Genomic DNA, 22983 nt, shown 5'->3' on the forward strand with positions numbered 1-22983 from the left:
TACTAGTTACTTCTTCAAAAAAGGGTTACTTACAGCTACTTCTTTGCAGCTGATATAAGATAAACTGAACACAGCTTCAGTTTTCTTGTTAGTAACGGTAACGGCGTTGTAACGATAGGAATAGTGATTAGTTAGGATACTCGTTACTGAAAAAAGCAACGCCGTGTCTTGTAACTGGTCACGGTCGTGTTAATCGTCTGTGCTCCCTCTCTTCAGGTGACCCACAGTAAAAGCTTGGACACGGGAACCTGTCGAATCTGTAAGATGCCCTTGCAGAGTGAAGAGGAGTTCATAGAGCATTGCCAGATGCACCCCGACCTTCGCAACTCCCTCACCGGCTTCCGCTGCGTCGTCTGCATGCAGACGGTCACCTCCACGCTAGAGCTGAAAATCCACGGCACCTTCCACATGCAGAAGATCTCCTCGGGCGCGGCGCTGGGAGGAGCTGCGGTCGGAGGCGGGAATGGAGGACTAGCTGGAGGAAACGGCTCTGCCTCTTCGTCCCCTAATGGGCAGCTGCAGCAGCACAAGCTGTATAAGTGCGCCTTCTGCCTCAAGGAGTTCAAGAACAAAGGCGAGCTGGTGAAGCTGGATGTCAACGGCCTGCCTTACGGCCTCTGTGCTGGGTGCATGAGCAGGTAGGCAGCAATGCTGTGAACAGGGCTGCAGCATGACTCAGCCCTCTGTGGGAAAGAATAATGACTAAAGTCAAGAATGAATGCCTCTCCTGTTTGGAAGCTTTGCCTGGCACAGGGTAACTCGGCACACGTTTATTGGGTGCATTTCTTATGAAAAGTATATGAATATTTGAAATATCTTTCAAAAACCTGCCCAGTTTATTCAGATTTTCTGCTCCAGCTGTCACAAACTCCACAGATACTTCCTAAAACTACCAAAGTTAGTGAAGAAATCCTTTTTGTTTAGCATCAGTTAGAATCACTGAAATCAGCTAAAACAAATCAAATGCTCAAATCACATCAGGGGCACGAACGGCCAGAGTCCCAGCCAGGGAGGAGCCGTCACGCCCGGGGACGCGCAGGCGGAGAAGGCCGCGGCTGGGCTGAGGTGTCCAGAGTGCGGGGTGAAGTTTGAAAGCCTGGAGGACTTGGAGAACCACGTCCAGACGGATCATCCGGAGATCAGTCCTGAAACCAGCGCAGCAGGAAAGAAGGCCGAGGTTTCACCTGCTCCTAAGGTGAGAAACAGTGAGAGGGCACGTTTCCATAAAAATAACGGTGTCTGCAAAAGAGAAGGAGGCAGCTACGCACAGAAAGGTCAAATGTATAAAAGCTCTTGGTGTGATCCAGCAGAGTGATAGAGGCCAGTGTTTCCATTTCCAAGTTTGCAAACGACGCTCCTGAACTCTGTGTGTGCACGAGGTTGTGTATAAGTCTGCAGCTTCCACACGTACGTGGGTGTGTGTCAGCTGAGCCCACTGGGTCCTGCGGCTGGGGCGTGCTGAGGCATTGTGGGAGCTGTTCGCTCTACTTGATATTGACAGTCAGGCTCCCCGGGACCTGCCGCGTGTCTGTGTGTGACTGAGTGTGTGAGAGTGTGTGTGACTGAGTGTGTGAGAGTGTGTGTGACTGAGTGTGTGAGAGTGTGTGTACTTGCAAGCGAGCACGTGTGTGTTGAGAGACAGTTCCCAGGGACCCTCTGTCTTACCTGCACCTTTGTTTCTGCTTAGTCTAACAGCACAAAGCAGACAAAGTAGGATTTGTGTGTGTGTGTGTGTGTGTGTGTAGTCATCCTAGCAGGCTGAAGCAGCAGAGACACAGTGGAAGTGGGGCCTTTGTGTATTTTGTATGTGTTTGTGCATGAGTGATCACTCTGTGCTATGAATGGATAAGCAGAGCCTCTGGTTCCTCTCTCTGTAGCTCCTTCTCTCTCTCCTTTGTCCTTTTTTCCTTCTCTTTCATCGCTTCTTCCCTTCATCTCGTTCGCGTTCACACCCTCCTTTTTTCATTTGCTTCTCTCACTTTCGATCCAGCTTTGGTGTTTGTGTAGCTGCATACCTTCTCTTCCTTTCCCAACCCTCCAAAGACTTGGACTTTCAGTGCAAGAATTTGTGAGGTTGAAATGTCTCATATGTGCAGGGATGACTGCAAGTGCGGAAAAGTGCAGTTTTATTTTTAGCCTTTTCCACTTTTCTCTGGTAGCTTTCACTGCACTAATAATTCTTTCATTCCTGTGCAGTCTGTCTGTGTGTGTCTGATGTGCTAACATGTAAGCCTGTTTCTCATTAGCTTTATTGCACTGACCAGTCTCCTGTGTTCCTTCTGTTATAGAAAAAGACCTACCAGTGTATTAAATGCCAAATGACGTTCGAGACAGAAAGAGAGATCCAGATTCACGTTGCCAATCACATGATCGGTGAGTGAGGTGCTTTTCTTTTCCGTGTGCGTGACTTCAGAGTTTGGTGTGAACCCAGCCATTGTGAATGTGTGATGGCACTCTGGAAGCATGAAAGCACAAGCATGCACTCACATGAACACAGAGGTGAGACAGACGGTGAAACAAAGACCTTTTTGTCTGGTGGGCTGTGAGGAGCAGCCACGACTACAGATCAAACGTTGGAGAATCATCGTAATCTTACAGCTGACTCAAACGTAATACGAGTGTCTAAACCTTTATATGATGATGCAGGTCGCAGGTGATGCTTTTAGGTTTGGACAGGATGACACAAACGAACACGCTGCACAGTAAATCCATGTTTGTCTGCACGAGCGCTGAGTTTTTTCATTTAATTCCATTATCATCACAGGGGAGCAAAGGTCGACGGTGTGTGTGTTTAAGACCTGACTCTTTTGTGAGATTCCCGTTTTCTCCCCTTTCTGCTAATTTGCTGCCTTAGCATCTCTGTCGTCATGGAGATTAACGAGGTGGACCTGTGGGTTGATCTGCAGCCCCTCGCCAGACCTGAGTGTGTGTGTGTGGCGTCTGGAGAAGAGAGGCTCCAAACATCAGCACAGCTGGAATAACTTTTACTTCACTCCCTAGTGTGTGGCCCCGCCCCCACTTGCTATCAAACACCTGCCACAGCTGCAGCGTCCGTGTTTTCTTTCTTTTTTTTGGCCTGTCCCGTTTGGCTCTTTTGCATCAGAATTGTTGTCTAAAGGCAAAGAAAGATGCCCAACGGATTTACTTTACCAAATTGACCATCCCAGCCTTGCCGTAATGGTCCATTTGATTCACCTTTTATTGTTTATTTTATTTTCACTTACTGAATACGGGACAGACTTGACTGGGGGAAAGAAGGGGAGAAAGAAAGAGGGAAAGAGAAACAGCTGAGAAGAGGGACGGGGGAGAAGGGCAAAAGACAAAAACCAACAGAACGGGCAGAGAAAAAAAAATGCATATATCAATCACCTGGATCACCTGCTGAGAAAGAAAAAAGAAAACAAGCAGAAGAGAACAAGAGTAATAGAATAAACAACATCACAATGATATATGGGAATATGACAGTAAATACTAAATATTAAACATTATTGTGCAGCACATAAGATCAACAGAACACAGTGTGCTTTGAGGTAGGAGCCAAAAAGGGTGTAGTTTGTGGGTGTGATCACCCGTGTGTACACCTGTGAGCATGGACGCGCTTGTTTTTAAAAGGTTCCTTCATGTAATGATCTGCTAGAGGGTGTGGGGGGGCCACAGCCCCGTCCTCCAGGGCATGAAGCAGGTATGGAGGAAGCGTCCGTGTCTTCTACCTGCCGTCCGTCTTCTTCGCTCTTCACCACATGACCGTTATCCTGGCCCTCCTCCTCCTCCCCCGTGTTCCTCTCTCGTTCCCCCCTCACCTCCTCACCTTTGTCCTTCACCCAGTGCTCGCCACTTTCTTCCGCCTTGATCTTCCACTCAGTCTGACGTCTAACTCGTCGTTCTCTCTGCAGCGTAGGCACGCACACATCCCTGCACAGTGGTGGCAGTTTTGGGTTAATTAACGTGCTAATTGTGTGAAAACCTAGCGCAGATTAATTATGAAATTGAGGCAGATTATTTTTAAGAGCTTGCCCAGTTCCTCTTACATTTCCCGCAGCCCTTTCCTCCCCCACTCTTCAACGAAGATCTTATTTAGTCTGAAAGCGCCGATGAAAAGAAAATGAGCAGATGCTCCGTTTCACGCATCGTCTTCCTCGTCTCCACCGCAGATCGTTTCCTTCTCTCGGTCGCCGCGGCACTAACGAGTTTACAGTAATAAATGAAACGGAGATGAATGCAGGTGGTGAGTGGCCAGAGCTGCTCGGCTGTAACGTGTTGATGTAAAAGGATTGTTCCCTCTGTTAAAGTGTCTACATTTTCCTTCATCACACAGGTTCGTGTCACTTTGTTTCCTGTTGTCCCCGCTCAGTGTGTCACAGGTGGGACGTTTCGAGTTTAAGTTGTGCTGTTTGAATGTTGTGAGTTTATGGCCTGACGCTCTGATTCTGACGGCTGTGGACGTGCACGATTAGGGGGCAGCAGCGACTGACTGTGTCACTTGGTGAGTGTTAGCGCCTGTTCAACGGTCGTATCAGGCGCCCTCGATAATCAGCTCTCACATTCAGGAACTCCGACACTTGTAAGTGCGCTCGCCTCAGATTGTCACGCAGCTCGGCCGCCTCAGTCTGCTGCACGTCTGCGTGTCACAGAAACACAAGTCCAACAATGTAACGTCCGAGTGAAACTGTGATTCAGTGTTTTTACGTTGACAGTTCTGACTGCTTGAAGGGAGGAGGCCAGCTCCTACCGGCTAACTCAGTCCAGTAATGTGATTGTCACATCGCTCCGTGGGTAATACACGGTGCACCCCACGGTCCTGTTAATTACGCTGTCAGGAAGAGAAAGAGACACAGCACACAGGCAGACAGAGGGTCAACGTGGGAAGTCTAGAGAGGAATCCCTGCAGCTCCGAGGAAAATATTTACAAGCAGGAACGCGCCGCTCGTGTTTGGGCCCAAAAACAGCTCAGGTGACATATTTACCCCTCACTTTACTGAAAAACAACACTGGTGCTTAAGGTAGGGCTGCTCAATTAATCGAATTTTAATCTCGATCACGATCTGGGCTTTCAACGATCATTAAAAATGACTGAGCCGATTATTAGCCCCTCCCTCGTACTTTACTCTCGCGCTGCTCCGTGTGGCAAATCGAGCGCACCTCTCTGCGTTTCGAACACGTGTCACAACAATTAAGAGGACCCGAGGGAAGCTCGGAAAGCTGAGCAGAAGTTATTTGGAGAGGAGAGTGACTGCTGTTGGTTGAAAAGAGGGAAAAAACTTGAGTGGTGTGGAAACATTATGGGTTCAGTCAGACGTGGATCAAGTAGACACAGTGTGTAAACTTTGCTACAGTGTAGCTGCACCACAGAGCAACACTGCAAAGCTCACTAAACACAGACGTTTACATTTTTCATTTATTTCTTATACTGCAAACATTTGCACTGTTATCAGTATTTGTCAAAAAATAATATAAAATAGTGCAATCTTTAAAGTCATTATTCAACACATTGTTATTGTTAAATAAATATCATCAAATAATCGAGATGATGACGTCCAGATGAACAGAATCAGTTTATTTTGTTGCTACAAAATCTTTTCTTCATTTCATTAAAAACACTTTTTCACATTAAGACGTTTTTAGACAGATTCAGGAAACATGTCGGTGTTCATCTCGTCGTGCCCATCAGGTCAGACTGGTCAGCGTGCTGCTGTTCAGAGAAAGATTATTGATTATATTAGAACAGATCTATATCGGGTTATGTTCTCTGGTTTTTACAAAGAGCTTTCAAAGACGAGTTTTTTGATGTCGACTCGACGGCGGGTTGTTTCTAAATGACTGGTTTAAAGGCGGGTCTTCATAAAGACATCACCGGATTATTCACGTACATTAGTAATGATGCTAAACCTGAGATCACTGCCACATGCCGGCCTGTCTGCAACACTTAATATTACAGCTCTCAGCCCAAACGTTCAGCTTCACTGTGATGGTGCAGTCACGCCCTGTGTGTGTTCGCGCCAGCCTCGGCTCTTGCACTGCACAACGTTAATTAAAACACCATGTGGTCAGTGCCCTGCTCTGGAGGCAGAGCGGGAGGGAGGAGGAAACAGAGGCGCTCTAGGAGGGAAGGAGAGATCATTCAAGAAGGATGCAGGGGGCTAAAAGAAATGAACAGTTTAATTTCCTTCCATCCTGGTTTTACTGAATCCGTGCGGACTCTTACGAGGTGTCCTCGTGCAGCAGCACGATGGTTTCTGCCGCACGATGATGTTATTATTTACTGATACGACTCATCTGAAAACCAAGAGGAAATTGTGAGCAGATATCTAGTTTACAGCGAGGAAACGTGACAGGGATCGCCCCTGTGGCCGCTCGCATGAGCATTACAGCAACGCTGCATTAACCTGCGAGGCCGGCTGTAAGGCTGGACCAGTGAAAGTGCTTTATGCAGCTACTCAACACAGAATAATAGTGTGGTGGAGTGGAAATGCCCACACTTCACACTGTTTAAAGACACACATGGACACATTCACACACAGCCTCAGTCCATCTCCCACACACTGAGGAGCGATGGAGAGAAAGAAATTGAGCTATCCATTTCTGCCTCTGGTACAAAGCTGCCATTGGAGACTGTTGTGTGTGTGAGACAGCAGCCTAAGGGCCAGGACACTATATACTAAAGAAAGCAAAGAATAATGTGTTTACATCTGGTTTAATAATTAACATTGGACAATCTGTGCGTTTTATATAACCGAGGACAGACGGTTCAATCGTCTTTGAGATGAGAACCGGCACGGCCTCCGTCTCTGTAACGTGCTCCTGCAAGACTACAAACGTCTGCTGTTGCAGGTTTTTCATGCACAGTAAGGGCAGATCCCACCTGTGTGTGTGTGTGTGTGTGTGTGTGTGTGTGATCACAGAGCAGTGTGTGCAGCTTTTCTAGTCTCCAATATTTCTGAGCAGGTGGAGAGGAGGCGAGCACGTAAAAGTATGTTCTTGTGTTTCGGACACGCGAGGAGACGACACGAGGGGGTTAGGACAAGATGACGAAAAACCCAGATAGAGGGAGGCAGAGCTCAGAGTGGTGGAGGAGCTGAAACGGAGGAATAATCTCTGCGCTCGCAGTGAGCTCCGCGCTGACAGGAGGCCTGTTTATTCTGTTCGATGAGCCCGTTCTGCTCCCAGCCACCAAGACCAAGAGCGACATCGGAGCAGCTCCTCTAATGTGTGGCTCACTCGCTTGTCTTCGTCTTTCTGTCGCCTCCTCTGCCTCCTTCTCATTGTGTGTGTGTGTGTGTGTGTGTGTGTGTGTGTGTGTGTGTGTCTCCTTGGACTGCAGCGCAGCGACTTTTGGCAGACTGTATTGTTTTCTGCTGTGCAGCTGCACATCATGAAGAAGTTCCCTCCCTGTGTGATAGTGTGAGGTGAAGACAAGAGCCGGTGTGTGTGTGTGTGTGTGTGTGTGTGTGTGTGTGTGTGTGTGTGTGTCTCTGTGTGTGTGTGTGTGTGTCTGTGTGTGTGTGTGTGTGTGTGTGTGTGTCTCTGTGTGTGTGTGTGTGCAAATCCATTTTGTTTTCACAGAATAAAGGAGCATACACGTGTTGTCCCCGTTTTGTGGTTTAGAGCAGACCGCTCATTTTGAAATGATGTATTATACCTTTAAAAGACCCCTCCCTACACACACACACACACACACTCGCACGCACGCACGCACGCACGCGCACACACACACACACACACACACACACACACACACACACACGTGTAAATAAGGTCCTTGACAGCGTGTTCTGAGTGTTGCATGCAGCCACTAATGCTTTACTAATCACCTCAGTCTAGATTTCACAGCATGAGGCCTCACTTTCTCAGACACACACACAGACACACACACACAGACAGCGCACACACATGTTGTCAGCCCTTTCCATTGGTACTAATCAGGGACCAGTCTCCAATTAGCATACTGGTTATAATGCTCACTTTGATGCAGCTAAGTGTCCTTGCTGTCTTCGTCTCAGACCTTTGTCTTCCTCGACTCACCTGCATCAGTTTGTTCCTGTGCATCTCTGTAGGTCAGCTTTAAGCCTTAGCTACGCTCCCGTGTCATATTTACTGGAGGCGATCAGAGCGTTAAAAGTATCTGACAGATTTCCTCACATCAGTCTGCAGCAGCTGTTCTGAAAGAGTTTCAGTGTCGCTGATGTTTTCTGTGGGACGATGAGGTTCACTCAGTATTTGTTGATGACAGCGAGCTCCTTTACCTTTAACACTGCGTTTGCCTCCTCCCCACACGCTGCACGTTCACAATACAGATAACTAATTGTGCCCATTCTCTCCTCATCCCCACCTGCCAAACGGATGGCCTGTAGAAGAGCCCGCCTGTCGGCAAGGTTTGTCCCCTTTCTGTCTCCCACTATGAGCAAGGCAGCATTACGCTGTCCCACTGCCTGCCCATCATCATGAACATTTTACTGCTTTTGAACATACAGACTAGTATCAGTATTCATGAGCTTTTTTCTTGTGTTACTGAGTTCAGGGGTAGAACACAGTCACAGTGCATGATGTGGAAAATAAAGGTGCAGCGCAGGAGTCAGTGTGCGTAATAACACAGTGAGGCTGAATCTTTGCATAGTTACCTCACCTCAGATCTTCATTCACCCCAATCCCCACTGCTAGCTGCATGCTTCATTGTCCTCCCTACCTCATACACACCACGCGCACACACACACCCACACACAGATGCCTTGGAGGTATCGAGTGGCCACTCACCTGGATCTAAGTGTTCCCTGTGGAGTGCGGTGGCTAATGATGTGTCCTCAGCATGAGCTTTACTTACCTATTTACATCAATGCACCATAATAACTGCAGCTCCCCTTATTTACATCCTTTACATTTCTGATGAACTTTGTAGCTGGTCAGATGCACACGTGGCCATCGCTGCCCCTGCAACAGCATCTTAAAGCTCCCTGAATGAAGCTGGGCACATTTCAGTTAAAGCACCAGCGCGCTCACCTTTTAAATTTGATGGTGACTTTGGGTGAAGACCATAAATAGTTTATGAAGCCCTGTGTGAACCAGGGCATTAAATAATACTGGCTTGCTTTTATTTTCTACCTGGAGGTTGCATTTATTTGGCATTTCAAACCTGCATTCAACCTGTCTGTTAGCCTGCAGTCAAATCTGCGACGCGCTTGACTAGTAATGTCTAAGCAGCCGTCCCACGGGCTGCGGCTGAGCCGATGTGTGTCTGTACAAACATTTCTAAGCCCCCCCCCCCCTTTAACACCAGTGTGCAGACACACACACACCTATCTGTACGTGTGTGTGTGGTGCTGCGCGGGTCTGGTGTGGTTACTTTGTGTCACTGAAGACTTAATGAGGCGAGTAAGAAGCTTTTAGAGTCAATGGAGGTGGATAATGTGGTTGAGGGCTCACTCGTGTGTGTGTGTGTGTGTGTGTGTGTGTGTGTGTGTGTGTGTGTGTGTGTGTGTGTGTGTGTGTGTGTGTGTGTGTGTGTGTGTGTGTGTGTGTGTGTGTGTGTGTGTGTGTGTGTGTGTGTGTGAGCGTCTTTGCCACAGGCTAGCAGCGTTGCTGTTCTCTTCTGCCCTGCTGCACCTGCACTAATAAGATGCAGACTGCTCCGGCTGCTGTCGTTGCTGAATAACCAGCATCTGAGCTGAAGAAAGTGCATCGCTGTGTGCTCAGTGAGGAGGCGTCCAAACTCATCTTGGAGTTTCACACATGCTAAATCCTGATTTGGACGTTGTTACTTCTTTTCGCGCCTTGAAGGAAGCGGACGGCCTGTCAGAGGAAAAACGGTCTCGTTGTCTGGCTTGTGATCAGTTGTATCACCAACGACGAGAGTTGGTGCTGTGAAGTAGTAAAAGCTACTTAAACTCCTTCACTCCAGGTGTGTGTGAGCAAACTGCTCACACACACCTGGCCCTCTGCCGTCAGTAGAGCTGCTATAACACCGTTAATACTGCTTTTACTGCTTAAACACAGCTTCTAGTTTACAAACACGTGAGCGTCATGTTGGAATATTTATGTCTAAGTGAATGTAGGACAGGATAAAGCGGCTGTTTCACAGAATTTGACCAAGGAGTTGGTTTATCTCGAGATTACATGAAAGAAATGAAACAGCAAACGCCGAGCAGCATGTCGCTCTTCATCGTGGTGGCATCAACATAGGGACAGATGACAGAAACCCCTCCTCCTGCCTTCAGTTCCTCCTCCATCCATCCTTCCCTACATCCCTTCCTCCCTTCCTCCCTCACCACCTGGAGCCAGTGAGCTGTGACACCAGAGGGAGGAAGGGAGTGATGATGAAGGGACAAGGGAACGAAGAGCGGGAGAGAGCGAGGGGACCGCAGAGGGCTGGATGAAGGAGGATGGGAGGAGAGACGAACCGAGTGTTAGTTTTGACCAAATCAGATTCTTTCATTTGTGGATTTAGTTTATTTAAAATGTACGTTTTTATGTAACAGTCACAACTTCCTGGCCGTAAGCTAACGTGTTGCTAGCGTGCAGTTTTATCTACTCAGTCGCACATTTCCTCTAACTGCTCTGACTCTGTTACAGTGACACGTTTGCTCTTTGTTAGCGCCCATAACCTGCCACTGTCGCTTTTATTGACTGCATGAATACGTCGACAGGATTGTTGGTGTATTTCTGCGTGTGTGTGAGTGTTCTGGAGGCTGGGAGCACAGCCGTCCCCTGGAGAGCTCATTTTGTCGTCTTCTCGCTTGATTTACCTTCTTCTTCTTCTGCTGTTTATTACCAGTCATTACAAGCTGTTTGGAAACCTAATAGGACACACTGACAAATAGTCTGGGAGAGACCCAACCAGGATAGCTATCACAACACAAAATAATGAGTGTGTGTGCTCTGCTCGCGAGGATATGTGTATATGCAGCTTCAGCTTTCTTACCTCACATATAGAAGTTTCCTGCTTTGCATGGGCGACGTCTCTCTCACCGTGTGCTGCATCTGTGGCTGAGCACAGGCTGATGTACAGCATCTCTACCTGCAGCCCCCTTTACATCCCCCCCCTCTTTTTCCTTCTCAAGCTGTCCAGGTGTGGCTGCACCAGCTGCTAAAGACAACAGGACCATTTTACACACACACACACACACACACACACACACACACACACACACACACACACACACACACACACACACACCGTGCTGGCTAATTGTCACAAGACAAACAAGGCGCTTTGCCTTTATGCGCTTCATAAACAGAGGCCAAGCAACAATTAACTCCCTGCTTAATTCACTAACTATTCTGAATTCATTTTCTCCTGTGACAGGCACATCTGTCACAGCTGGTAGCGACTGAGTGTGCGTTTGCTAGGCCTGTGCAGTAATGCAATAAGGTTTAGCCTTTAAATGGGCTGCACTGAGGAGGCTTTACTACAGCGTGCGGCGTGCAGCACGACGACGCCGTGCTCGGTGTACGACAGAGACGCAGACTGTGTGAACTTCAGTCATGTTTATTGGTGATGTTTCCTTTTCAAGCCCGTCTGGGGGGCTGACCTGTCTGCTGTTTAAAACATGACCTGAGTGAATAAAGATATTCTTGTACAGTTACACTCAGATTGTTGCTGTTTTCAGGACTGATGGGTTTCTGATCCTCAGCCTATTTTGACCCCATCAGCGGCACTTACATGTTTCAGGAATATATTCAGATAAACTGCTTGTGATCCACGCAGAACGGTTGAAAAACAATTTACAGAAACATCTACAGAGCTGTCGAAAGTCCAGTGGTGGATTATCAGATGGATAATATAATCTAGCTCGTTATTTTCCTGTTGTTTTACACATGTAACTTCTCACATTGTCACACTTTGGGGTTGAGAAGGACACACAGATGTTAGCGCCTCCTTTTCTTCTCTAAGAAAAACATTTGTGTTTTTTGTGTTTAGTCCATCTGGGTTTGAAGTGTGGAAATCTAACAAATCGTGTGAGAACTTCTCAGGATGTAAATTTGTACAGACGAATGAGTTTGAGACTAGAGATCATCACTATGTTCTCCTGGGCTGCTCTTGAACCTGATGACGATACCTTGATGGCTGTTCCTCTGCAAACACATCGCAGTCACCCTGTGGTCATGGAGATGATATTTCTACCTGAAACAGTGGAAATAAGGCAACAGTTCGTTGGTTCGTCCCTGAATCTAAAAACAAATCACGTTTCATTTAAATCTATACAGAATAAAAAGTAGCACTGTGCTAAATATAGAACAAAACTGAAAGAAGCATCATGTAATGGCACAAGAAGGAGAGCACAGCAGAGTGTGAGAGCACAAACTGCCACAGTGACAAAAATAGTGGTGATTAAAGATCAATAAAGTGAGATTCGTACTGATGGAACACCGCAGGAGAGGAAACGTGCAGGTGCAGACACAGAAACTGCAGAAGACTTGGAGGCAACGCAGATCAATATGAAATGAAATGTAGAGAAGGTGGAGGCGTGGAAGGGTGGATGACTAAAGCCGGAGACGCGAGCAGAGAGACGGAGAGGATGAGAGCGGTTTCTGGCAGAGTTTGGCTCACACTCGGTCGTCTTGCCGAGCAGCTGGACTTCATTAGTGGCTGGTGTTAATTACTGGGACTGTACACGCATGCACACACACACACACACACACACACACACACACACACACACACACACACACACACACACACACACACACAGCCTGCGATTCAGGGTCACCTTGCTCGCCTTGTTTGAACCAGCAGAGATAGAGGAGGATGGTGCCAGACAGACACACACACACAGACACACACACACACGTGTCAGTCCACTGTGGGAGTTTCGTATGTTATTAATGCAGCTGCATTGTAAGCAGCTGATAGATGTAGTTTTGCTGTAGTTGACTCCGTCTGTGGTTGTACTGCATGCTTCTGTACTGATTGTGGAGAAAAGCACGCGAGTCGAGGTCGATGACACCGGGTATCTTCATGTAGCTGCAAAAACCACTGTTACAAGATTTACGTTTAATTTTTAATACTAATATTTTCCAAATATGTCACAAATGGTTTATTTAAAAACTGAGAATTTAGTCTGCTCATATATTTTACTAAACTTCTAAGTGCATCATGGAGCAGCTGATCTCCTGACAGTGTTACAGGTCAAACAAATGTTTAGTTATCAGCATGGGCGTGCCAAAAACTACAATTCCCTGAACGGCCACTCGGGGTTGGGTCCATGCACTCCTGTGAAGAAGTCCATAGAAGCTAAGATGCTAAGTATCAGTCAGGTGCTTTTAATCAATGCACTTAATTAAGTGACCATCAGTAAATGGGACATTCAAGTATGTGTTAACTCAGGTCCATAGTCCCATCAGCCCGGGGCCAGCCTGCCCAGTGCTCAGAGAAAGTTCACCACAGTGCCGTTATCAAAAGAATGAACACGTGCGGCTTATTTGGAAGCAAAGCCTCTTATCTCTAGAAGAAGATGGCGGCACAGCTCGGGTTTGCAAAGCTGCATTTGAACAAACCACGAGACCTCTGAGAAAACCGGACACGGCACGTTATACCGACCGTAAAGCGTGCTAGTGTGGTGAACTCTCAGAGTAATCTAGAGTCGAATGTGAGGCCAGCTGAAGCCTGGATGCAACTGCAGGACAGAATATTACAAACATGTGGAGGTGTTGCAGTCAAAGTCTAAACTTTGATCACATTTCCACGCTGTGGTAGGATGTTAAGTTTGCATGAACAAAGAAGAACAGCGACCTCTGTGCAGAGGTTTTAGGCAGGTGCTGTAAAGCAACCAATGCTTTAAGAGATAAGTGTTAATCATTCTTATCATCAATCAACAAACTGCAGAGAATAAAGAAAAATCCATATTTGTGTGAGCACCCTTTGCCTTCTTCTAGGTTTTGAAGGAGCTCAGCTGGTGGGTTGTTCCAAACATCTTGGATGTCGGCTCCCTCGCGTCCTTCATGTAATCCCAGACACACTCGGGGCTCTGTGGGGGCCGTAGCATCACTGCAGCACTTCTTGTTCGTCACGCTGAAGATAGCTCTTCATGACTTTGGCTCGTTGTCCTGCTGCAGAATACACTTGGGGCCAATAAACAATCGTTTATATTTCTGAAAGCTCTTTGTTTACAGCATCTTTTGCACAGCACTCTATATACTTGTGGTTGGATCCACCTCATGAAGGCTTTTAAAACAAAATGTTAGAACAAGAACGTGATGGTCTTTGTGTTGGTGTGCACACTGTACGAGCCGGATGTTCAGGAAATGTGATGTGATTATAGAGCTGCTGGAGATGGCAGAGGCGGAGAAAGCTCAATATATGCAAAACTGTGTTCTGAGAGCATAAAAAGTGGCTGTTGAGGTCACTGCTGCTGGCCATCATAAGTAATAAATAGGTTTCACAGCTTTATGTTGATTCGTGTTCCAGCAGAGGAAGAAAGGATGGTTTAAAGCAGCACAGCAGGAGGTGGGATGCTGCGACACGCTGGGAGAGGTTGGAGGGTTTTCTTTGACTCATAATTACACAGAAGCAGGCAGGAGTGAGCACGGCTACGAGAGGAAGGGTGATACGTCTTTCGGCTCTAAGCAGATGTCGACCAGGCTGTTCTCTTTATTGCAGTACAAAGGCCTTCTGACAAAAACACACAAACAGCCATGCATGCACATCATCCTGGATAAATCAATGCATTCTGCTTTCAGTAATTTCCCAAGGTGCTTTGCTCCCCTCCTCCTGGGTGAGGAGGTGACAAAGCCAGCCACTGAGGAGTCTCTTACTTTCTGCCCTCCTTTTTCAGCCCGTCTTTGTAGCGTTCAGCACACTCACACGTCACTGTGCGTGCGTTCACAATGCTGCTTCACAACGGTGTATAAATGTTTGTCAATGGAAAATTGTATTTAGTAGTCAGTATAATCTTTCAGTGATATAAGTTTGCATATGGTAGAATGCTGCATGTAATCACTTGTGTGTAGAAGTATATAGTTGGTGGCATATTGAAAGAATGTCTCATCCTAGGAGGTCTGTAACATTCTAGGGTGTTCACCCCCACATCCTGGGAGCATGAGAGCTCGTACCTTGTCTTATTGTTTTACGGCAGGATTAACGCAGCTATGTCAGTTTTAGTTTAAGTGCTTCTTTACATACAGATGAACTGTTGGATTTTCCAGACCAGCAGGTTAAGGGAAGTTGTTTATGGGGCCACACACACACACACACACACACACACACAGACACACACAGACACACACACACACACACACACACACACACACACACACTGAAGTATAAATAAAGACCGGGGCAGTTTCTCAGGGCGAGTCTCAGTTCTGGAGGCTGCCCTTGCTAGCAAGAAGTTCTCTGTGTTTCTCTTCTCTGAGTCTTTACTGAAGAAGTGTTTTAGAGTATATTTCTTAACAATGTTGTGTTATTTTATGCAGCGGTGATGAGAGATGCGTTTGTCCCGTCAGTGTCGCAACAATGGCTTCGAGGCCCGGGGAGTCTGTGTGCATGTTATTTATGTGGCACCATTTTTATCAGAGATTAAAAAATCTTTCTGATACTTCGTTTAATCTGGAAAACTGTCGTCAGCGATGACGACACAGAGCGCCCACGCGAGGTGTTTAAATAATGAAACGTGGGAGCAGTTCACAGGTAGAACACACTTGATTTCCTGTATTCTGCAGGCCTCTGGTGTTTGTGTGTCTGCACAGCATCTCACCTGCAGCGCTCTATCACAGGGACACATCAGACGCCGCGCTGACCCCGCGCACACACTGCAATGGCAGTTGTGGTCATTATGCAAATCTGTGTGACTGTAGTTTGAACTTTTGGGGTCTTTTATGACCCTTTGTTCTCCCTGCTCCTCATCTCACGCTCTCCGTCTCTCTCCATCCTATCTCTGCTGGATGAGAGACGCTCATTTGTGACAGAGCCAGCCTGCTAATGGTGGATGGCAAGAAACTGAATTGGTCATGCCAAACACACACACACACACACACACACACACACACACACACACACACACACACACACACACACACGCCTGATATTTGTACGTACAAACACGTATGCACAGACAGTCGTTCTCCTATGTAGGCACACACACACACGAATACCCAGGTATGAGCGCGCAAACACACACACACACACACACACACACACACACACACACACACACTAATGTATTCACATAAAACTCTGTATAGTCCCTGCTGCATTGCTCCTGGTGCTGGGCTCCCTCTCTGCTCTGCGCCGCGCCTCCTCCTCCTCCTCTTCGTCCTCCTCCCCCACCACCTCCTTCTCCTTCTCCCAGTACATCTGGCACGCTCAGCTGCTGAGGAGCGCCATAATTATCCCGCCGGAGACGCACATGCTCGTACACACATACGCACACTCTGCGACGAAAGCTCGCACACCCTTGTCTTCGGCGATCCACGCCGCTCCCTGCTGCTCTTCGTCACTACCGGGGCTTCATTAGAGTGTGTGTGTGTGTGTGTGTCTGTGTGTGTGTGTGTGTGTGTGTGCCTTTGGATGCTATCCAGATGTTTTTTCTTTATAGTTGAGGAGTCGGGCGTGTCCTAGATGCAACTGCCCTGCTCCTGCACGCTCGGTGTTTTGAGTCGTCTGTTTCACATATAACCTGCTTGTATGTCCAGTCTCGTTCAGCCGTCACGTGGCAGGCAGCGAGCACGCCACTAGGACCTCGTTGTGGTAAAGAAAACGTGGACTGTGGGCGTGTGCCTTACTCACACAGGTCTAAAGTTGTGGCAGTAAGAAACTCTTTGTATTCATGAATCTGCAGGAAACCTGTAGAGACGGACACCTTCCCCGCTCTGCGCAGGATTAATTGCAGGGCTGTTTGTAGTCTGTCTGGTGTCACGTTGTAATTACTGCTCTGTTACAGGTAGAGAGACGGCTCGGGTCAGAGAACTCGTGTCCGGGGCGGCTGGGCGGGTACGTGTGTGCGTGTGACAGGAAAAGACAGGAAAAGCGCGTGAATGAGCGAGTGCAGTGTGATTGGTAGTAACCATGTGTGTGTTTATAGCAGGATCGGCGTGGAAGCGTGTGTGGGTGTGTGTTTGCGAGCGCGGCCTGGCAGTGCCCGCTGTGGCTGCTCAGAGTGGGGCTGTAGGTTTGAGTCCCGGTGCCACTTTGTGTCAGACTAACCGCAGAGCCAAAAGCAATTGAGCTTTGTGAAAAGCGTCTGGAAACACCTCCCGCCATTCCACTTTCAATCGGAGCTTTTAGTGCCGCGGGAAGCTCGCAATAAAGCACCTGCATCAGTCGCATAGATCGCTGCTAAAGACCAATCAGGTGACAAGCTTTGACTCTGTCTGTATGTCACTGAGACAATAAGCCACTTGAGCCTGTTGATTGCACTGTTTCTAGAACCTTCAGCGAGCCCCCTTCTCTCACGTAATAATAAAGTCACAGAATGATTCCTTAACCCGCTGATGCAAAGATCGCCGCTCTTACCGCTTTTCCTACGTATTTGTACTGTTTAGGCCTTTTTGACACGCAAACGTGTCCAAGTGCAGAACATGTGACTCCTGATATTTAAAGAACAAAGATGGCTGCATCATCAGGAATCCTGACCAAAGAAGACACGACTGATTTATCATCAGTAACTTTGTGCTCTGTGCATGATAAACACAAACAAACTCTTGTAGTTTTTGCAGGCGGCACAAGTCACCACTTGAATCCTTTACACTCACATTTGTGGCCCTGAGTCTTCAGTCAGAATGTGGAGAATAAATCTGCTGTGGTTTGTCGAAGCAGACAAACAGTATCTGCAACGCGTCCACGGCCGGGTTAGCCGTCGTTATCTACGTCGTCTGATACTCTGATTCAAACCAGGAGACCCGAGTCTGTGCAAACACAGCAGACGTGCTCTGCCGCCGTGTCCATCTGCACAGACTGACAACAACACGTTCTTTTTCTGCACACGCAGCGATGTTCCAGCACCTTCCATCCTCGCCGACACACATGTGGCTACACATGCATTTTCTACCATCGGTATTGATGACACCATATGTGGGTTAAATCGGTGATACGTCTAAGCAGAGAATATCTCACATGCAGTGATGTGAAATCCCCACTCGCATAATGAGAGGCTGTGGGACTGATTGAACGGCCCGGTTTGGTTTGCTGCTGTTTCTCTGTCCTCTTTGTCTTTAATCCCTCCCGCTCTCTCCTGCACTCCATCATCCTATCCCTCCCCACCAACCCCATCACTACTTCCCTCTGTTCATTGTCTGTCCACCTTCCCTGAGGTAACAGGTGTACCCATGAGATTCGCTGGACTCTCTCCCCCCTCCCCTCTTTCTCTCGTGCTCACAGCGCTAGAGGCCTAGGTAGGAGTGTAATTTCCCCAGTGTTCTCTCTAACCTGGAATATCTGACACTGTGACACCAGGAAACCAAGGGGGAGTGTGTGTGTGTGTGTGTGTGTGTGTGTGTGTGTGTGTGTGTGTGTGTGTGTGTGTGTGTGTGTGTGTGTGTGTAAGCCCATGTGTACACAAGGAGATGGGAAATTTTTGCGAGAAGGTTCAAAGGAGTTTGTTATTTTGTATTTTTTCATTGTGAGCTCTTACATGAAGCGCCTGGTTTCCACAGCGGGCCAAACAGGAGCAGCCAGGGCTTTAGGGGTAAACGACACACAGTAATACTTTTATTACACGGTCAGACAGTATAAGGTTTATATAGTGCTGTGTTATATGGAGTATGAGCCCAGCACAATTATAAAAAATGAATGCACGGTGCAGTCTCTGGCGCCTCGGTCGCCTTTGAACTGGAAGGCTGGATTTGGACTTTTGGAGAGTACTGCATGTGCACATCTACAAACCGGGAACATTGTTAGTGCAGGAAGAGAGATCTGCAAAAGGGAAATTGAATCCGGAGCAAGAGCAGCGTTAATGTACGCCGCGGTGGTCCCGACTTCCTGTAGAGGAACGCAGCGAGTTGTGTTTCCAGCTTTAACATCTGATTCAAGACTGCGCAGTTTAAAAACACAGTTTAGGTTTTCTCACAGTGATCTTATCTTTACTACTCGGAGGTAATTACTGTTCCTCTTATCAGCGTCCTCCTATCCAGCTGTCCGTCCGTCACTGCGGCGCCTGCAGACAGCGCCGGCTCCCCGACTAAAGTTTGGACAAATGGCTGTTGGATCGATAGCTTCCCACCAGCAATATTTGGTATCAATGCGTGTCCTCCTCATTACCGCAGCAGGCTGCCCTCTCCATGGACCTGAATTATTCATACACACAAACAGGCACGCACACACGCATACGCTGCATCACAGAAGTAACCGGCCTTTCCCCATCATCCTCTCCTCCCTGCTGCTCTTCAGGCCACAGCAGAAGAAGAAGAGCGGCGCGAGCGTCAGCCTCTCCTCCCTGTGTCTCTAACCGCTTACTCACCCAGATGTTACTCCCAGATATTTGCCTCGGTCAGCACATTTTTTGTGCCTGTGTGTCCTTTACTGTAGTTTCTAATTATACCTCTTAGAGCACGCCGTCACGTTTTGAAACAAGCGGTTCGGGTTAGCTACATCGTTACTAGCGTTACTGCTGCTCTGCAGGTTGTTACAGTGTAATCAAACGTATCGATGTGAGATGTGCGAACAGTGTTGATGAACGCTACGTCCTCGCGTCTCTCTGCATTTGTTCTTTTCTGTGAATCGTGTAATCGTACAGCAGTTGACTGTTTTACGTCTTGCCTGCTGTCTTTAATTGTTCAAACAATCATCTCCTGTAATAATGATCATAAAGTTTAATACCCTGGTGCTGCTGTAGCCGTTAGCCACTTAATGTTGTAATGTAATGTCTGCAAATGGTTTTTAATGATGCCGCCTGTGTCTGTGTGTGCATTTGTGTGTGCGGTCCCTAAAGGCCAATCACGTCCTCTCTGCAGGATGAAACGCGACATTACAGAATACATAAAAACTGCCGCGCAGCGTTCGTGTCTTTGATGAGCCTGTTGACACAGGAATACACACACAAACATATTTCCTCCATATTTAGGAAGAAAGATGATTAAAAGGGCTTTTCAGGCAAACCGCTGCACAACGCACAACACCGGCGACCGTGACGCAAACATCCACGGACACGCACATTTCCACCGATGCTCCCGAGACACGGCTGACTTCAGACCAGATGTTAGGAGTAATTAATCTAAGCCCATGTATGTGTGTTTGATGTGGAGCTGTCGGGGGCGTTCGGTTACAACTCGGTTGTATTTGTTGTCGTGCCACTGTATAGTGTTCACCACCATCAGTTGTGTTGTAGATGGTGCATAATCCAGCAGTGAAGCCTTTTTAGTATGTGAGACGCATTTCAGCCCGACTCTGGGGCTGAATTCAGATGAGATATCTGCATGTATGTATTTGTGTGTGCGTGCGTAGGTGGGGGGCAGCGTGCCCTGAGGCGCTCTGTCCTTAGCGGTTAGCTAACGGGGCGCAGAGCGACCCTCATCCTCGCCCTGATCGATGCGGCGCGTACGTGTGTGCGGGAGTGTGAAGGCGTGCTGTGTGTGTGTCTCGTTAGCAGGAAGCAGAGGAGAGTCCAGGGATCCCTGCATTCCCTGCCCAGGGACACACACAGGTCCCAGCACCTGGACCAAACACACACACAACTCTCTTCCTCTCGTTTTCTCCGTCTGTCACTCTCACGCACGCTCTCTGCTCGAGACACAGACTCACACACCATGCATACAGATCGAGTACACACAGCAGTCCCAGCGCGCTGCAGTAACACTAAGCTTAAAGTACAGACATGGCCTGTAACACAAACACATCCACTGCTGAAGACGATGCTTCCGAGGTTTTCACAGTGGGAAACAAAGAAGAGGAGATGCAGTGACGGCGTTAAATGTGTGTCTTTGTGTGTCCTCAGTCGCACAGAATCGTGTGCTCGATGCATCTGTGTTTGTGAATAAAGAGGTTTGTCTGTACGTGCAGCCATTCATTAGCTCCTTTGGTCAGTTATTAGCACCCTGTGTCAAACAGAGAGCAGGCATCGGTGTGTGTGTGTGTGTGTGTGTGTGTGTGTGTGTGTGTGTGTGTGTGTGTGTGTGTGTGTGTGTGTGTGTGTACTCACCAGATGGACCATGAAACTGTTGATGTGGAAAGGTACGGTTGGTGCAAGAAGTGTGCTGATGTTCAAACATCCAAGAGTGTGAACGCGGTCTGTCTCGCTGTCAAGGACACCTTTAATTACAACAGCGGGGCTTCCTCTGCGTGCGTGTGTCAGCTGACTATTGCTGATTATTGTTGATAAGATGATCCGGTTCACAAAGTATCCACCTACACACATGAACATCAGAAATATTTGCTGCTGCACATTTAAATTCCTCTCAGGTAAATGGACTGCACCATGGAGTGCTTTTTCATCTTAGTGGTTAAAGTGCTTTTAAGTGTTTCTGCCTCACACACACACACACACACACACACACACACACACACACACACACACACACACACACACACACACACTGCTGCGCTCTGCTTGTTATCTAGAGAAACTTAGGTTCAGCCACCAAACCTGCCTGGAGTGGACAACCTACCCACCACCTGAGGCACAGCTGCCCTTTCTCAGTTTTCGTCCTCCTTCCTCCTCTGAGCCCAGCCCCCCTTCTCTGCAGGAGGAGCTGCAAATCGGGAGGGTTTATGAGTTGGCCGTCCAACTGCTGAAAGGGTGGGCACCTATGGGAACCCTCACAGCAGCAGACTGACACATGCACACACACTGCATACTCAGAGCCAGAGCCCAGGGAGCGTGTGCAGAGAGCAGTTGTAAGGCCAGTGCACTGTTACTGTAGTTCTTTGTTCAGCCCTGGCTCGGCTCCACCGCCCCCCTCCTTTCTGTTTTCCTTTCATTTTCCCTCTAGCTGTCTTCTCCACCTTTTTCCCCTTTTTTGTCCTTAATCTGTTTGTCTTTATGTTCATTTTATCTACATAATCGTTTGTTTTCCCTGCAGTCGTACAAAAACACTGGAATCGTTAAAATGATTCAAATGCAAACACACATTACTAGATTTTACTACTTGATGTCATGTTTGGAAGAACGTCGTTAACCAAGTTAGCTTAAAGAGACCCAAACTTCTCTGACTGACGTGCACCCTGATCAACGACTGCTTCTCCTTAATAAGCTTCAAAATATTTTTGAGAAAGTTGTAACATATCAAAGACGTCTAAATCCAGTAGTTACACACACACACACACACACACACACACACACACACACACACACACACACACACACACACACACACACACACACACACACAGGGAGGCAGACAAAGAGACTTTCAATGGTAGACACAGAGAGGCGTGTATTTCAGTTTTACGCGGCCAACTTTTGGTATACAACCAAGATCAAGCTGCTTTTTGTCGGCTTGTCACTGTTGTGATTTCCCCACATACTGTGTGTGCGTGTGTGTGTGTGTGTGTGTGTGTGTGCGTGCATGAGTTTTTGTATGTAAGTGTGTAACGTGCCCTCCCCAGTGAGTCTGTACTTGGGCTTAACAGACATTTCAGTCATGTGTGTTTCTTGTGTCAGTGTGTCTTGGTGTGTCATGCCGGTTTCTGAAGTGAGGGGATGAAAGAAAGCATCTTCTGTCGCCACGGCGATCAGGCTAATTACAGCAGCTTAAGTGCTTTACCCACGGTCATCACACACTGTCAAAATACACCACTGAGCTCGAGTGTGTGTTTTAATTTTTAAAGGCCATGAAAGCTTGCTTTTAACCAGCTCAGCTGTACTTTGGAGCTGTGTGTGTGTGGCTGCATGCAAATGCACGCACACATTTGCAAACACTCATCTCTGGGAGGGGGTCGCAGGCACCTGATGCTTCTTCTTCTTTCCTTTTTTTAAATGCCTCTTCCTCCATGGTTATTTCTTCAGCCTCTGTCTTCTCTTGTCTCGTCCTTGCTCTCTTTCCACGTCAGCGGCGATCCCCGGCCTGCACTGCGTGTCTGTTACGTGGAGACTTGTCTGCTGTAAATGCCAAATGCACCACATA

At 47.7% G+C, this 22983-nt stretch overlaps 1 protein-coding gene across 5 annotated transcripts in view; it reads left to right on the forward strand.

Annotated features, from left to right (window-relative positions):
• Positions 1 to 22983, forward strand: part of znf423 (zinc finger protein 423) — a 130952-nt gene that overhangs the window by 69426 nt on the left and 38543 nt on the right. For 3 of the 5 annotated variants that reach the window (XM_026176815.2, XM_080304001.1, XM_080304003.1), the window contains 4 exons: positions 217 to 638; positions 982 to 1195; positions 2289 to 2373; positions 8349 to 8369. In XM_026176815.2, coding sequence (XP_026032600.1) covers positions 217 to 638; positions 982 to 1195; positions 2289 to 2373; positions 8349 to 8369 — 742 coding nt within the window. The remainder of the gene's footprint in view (positions 1 to 216; positions 639 to 981; positions 1196 to 2288; positions 2374 to 8348; positions 8370 to 22983) is intronic. The other 2 variants (XM_080304002.1, XM_080304000.1) reach the window with 1 other exon arrangement.

Source organism: Astatotilapia calliptera, chromosome 7, assembly GCF_964374335.1.
Source record: "Astatotilapia calliptera chromosome 7, fAstCal68.1, whole genome shotgun sequence".
Taxonomy (NCBI): Eukaryota; Metazoa; Chordata; class Actinopteri; order Cichliformes; family Cichlidae; genus Astatotilapia; species Astatotilapia calliptera.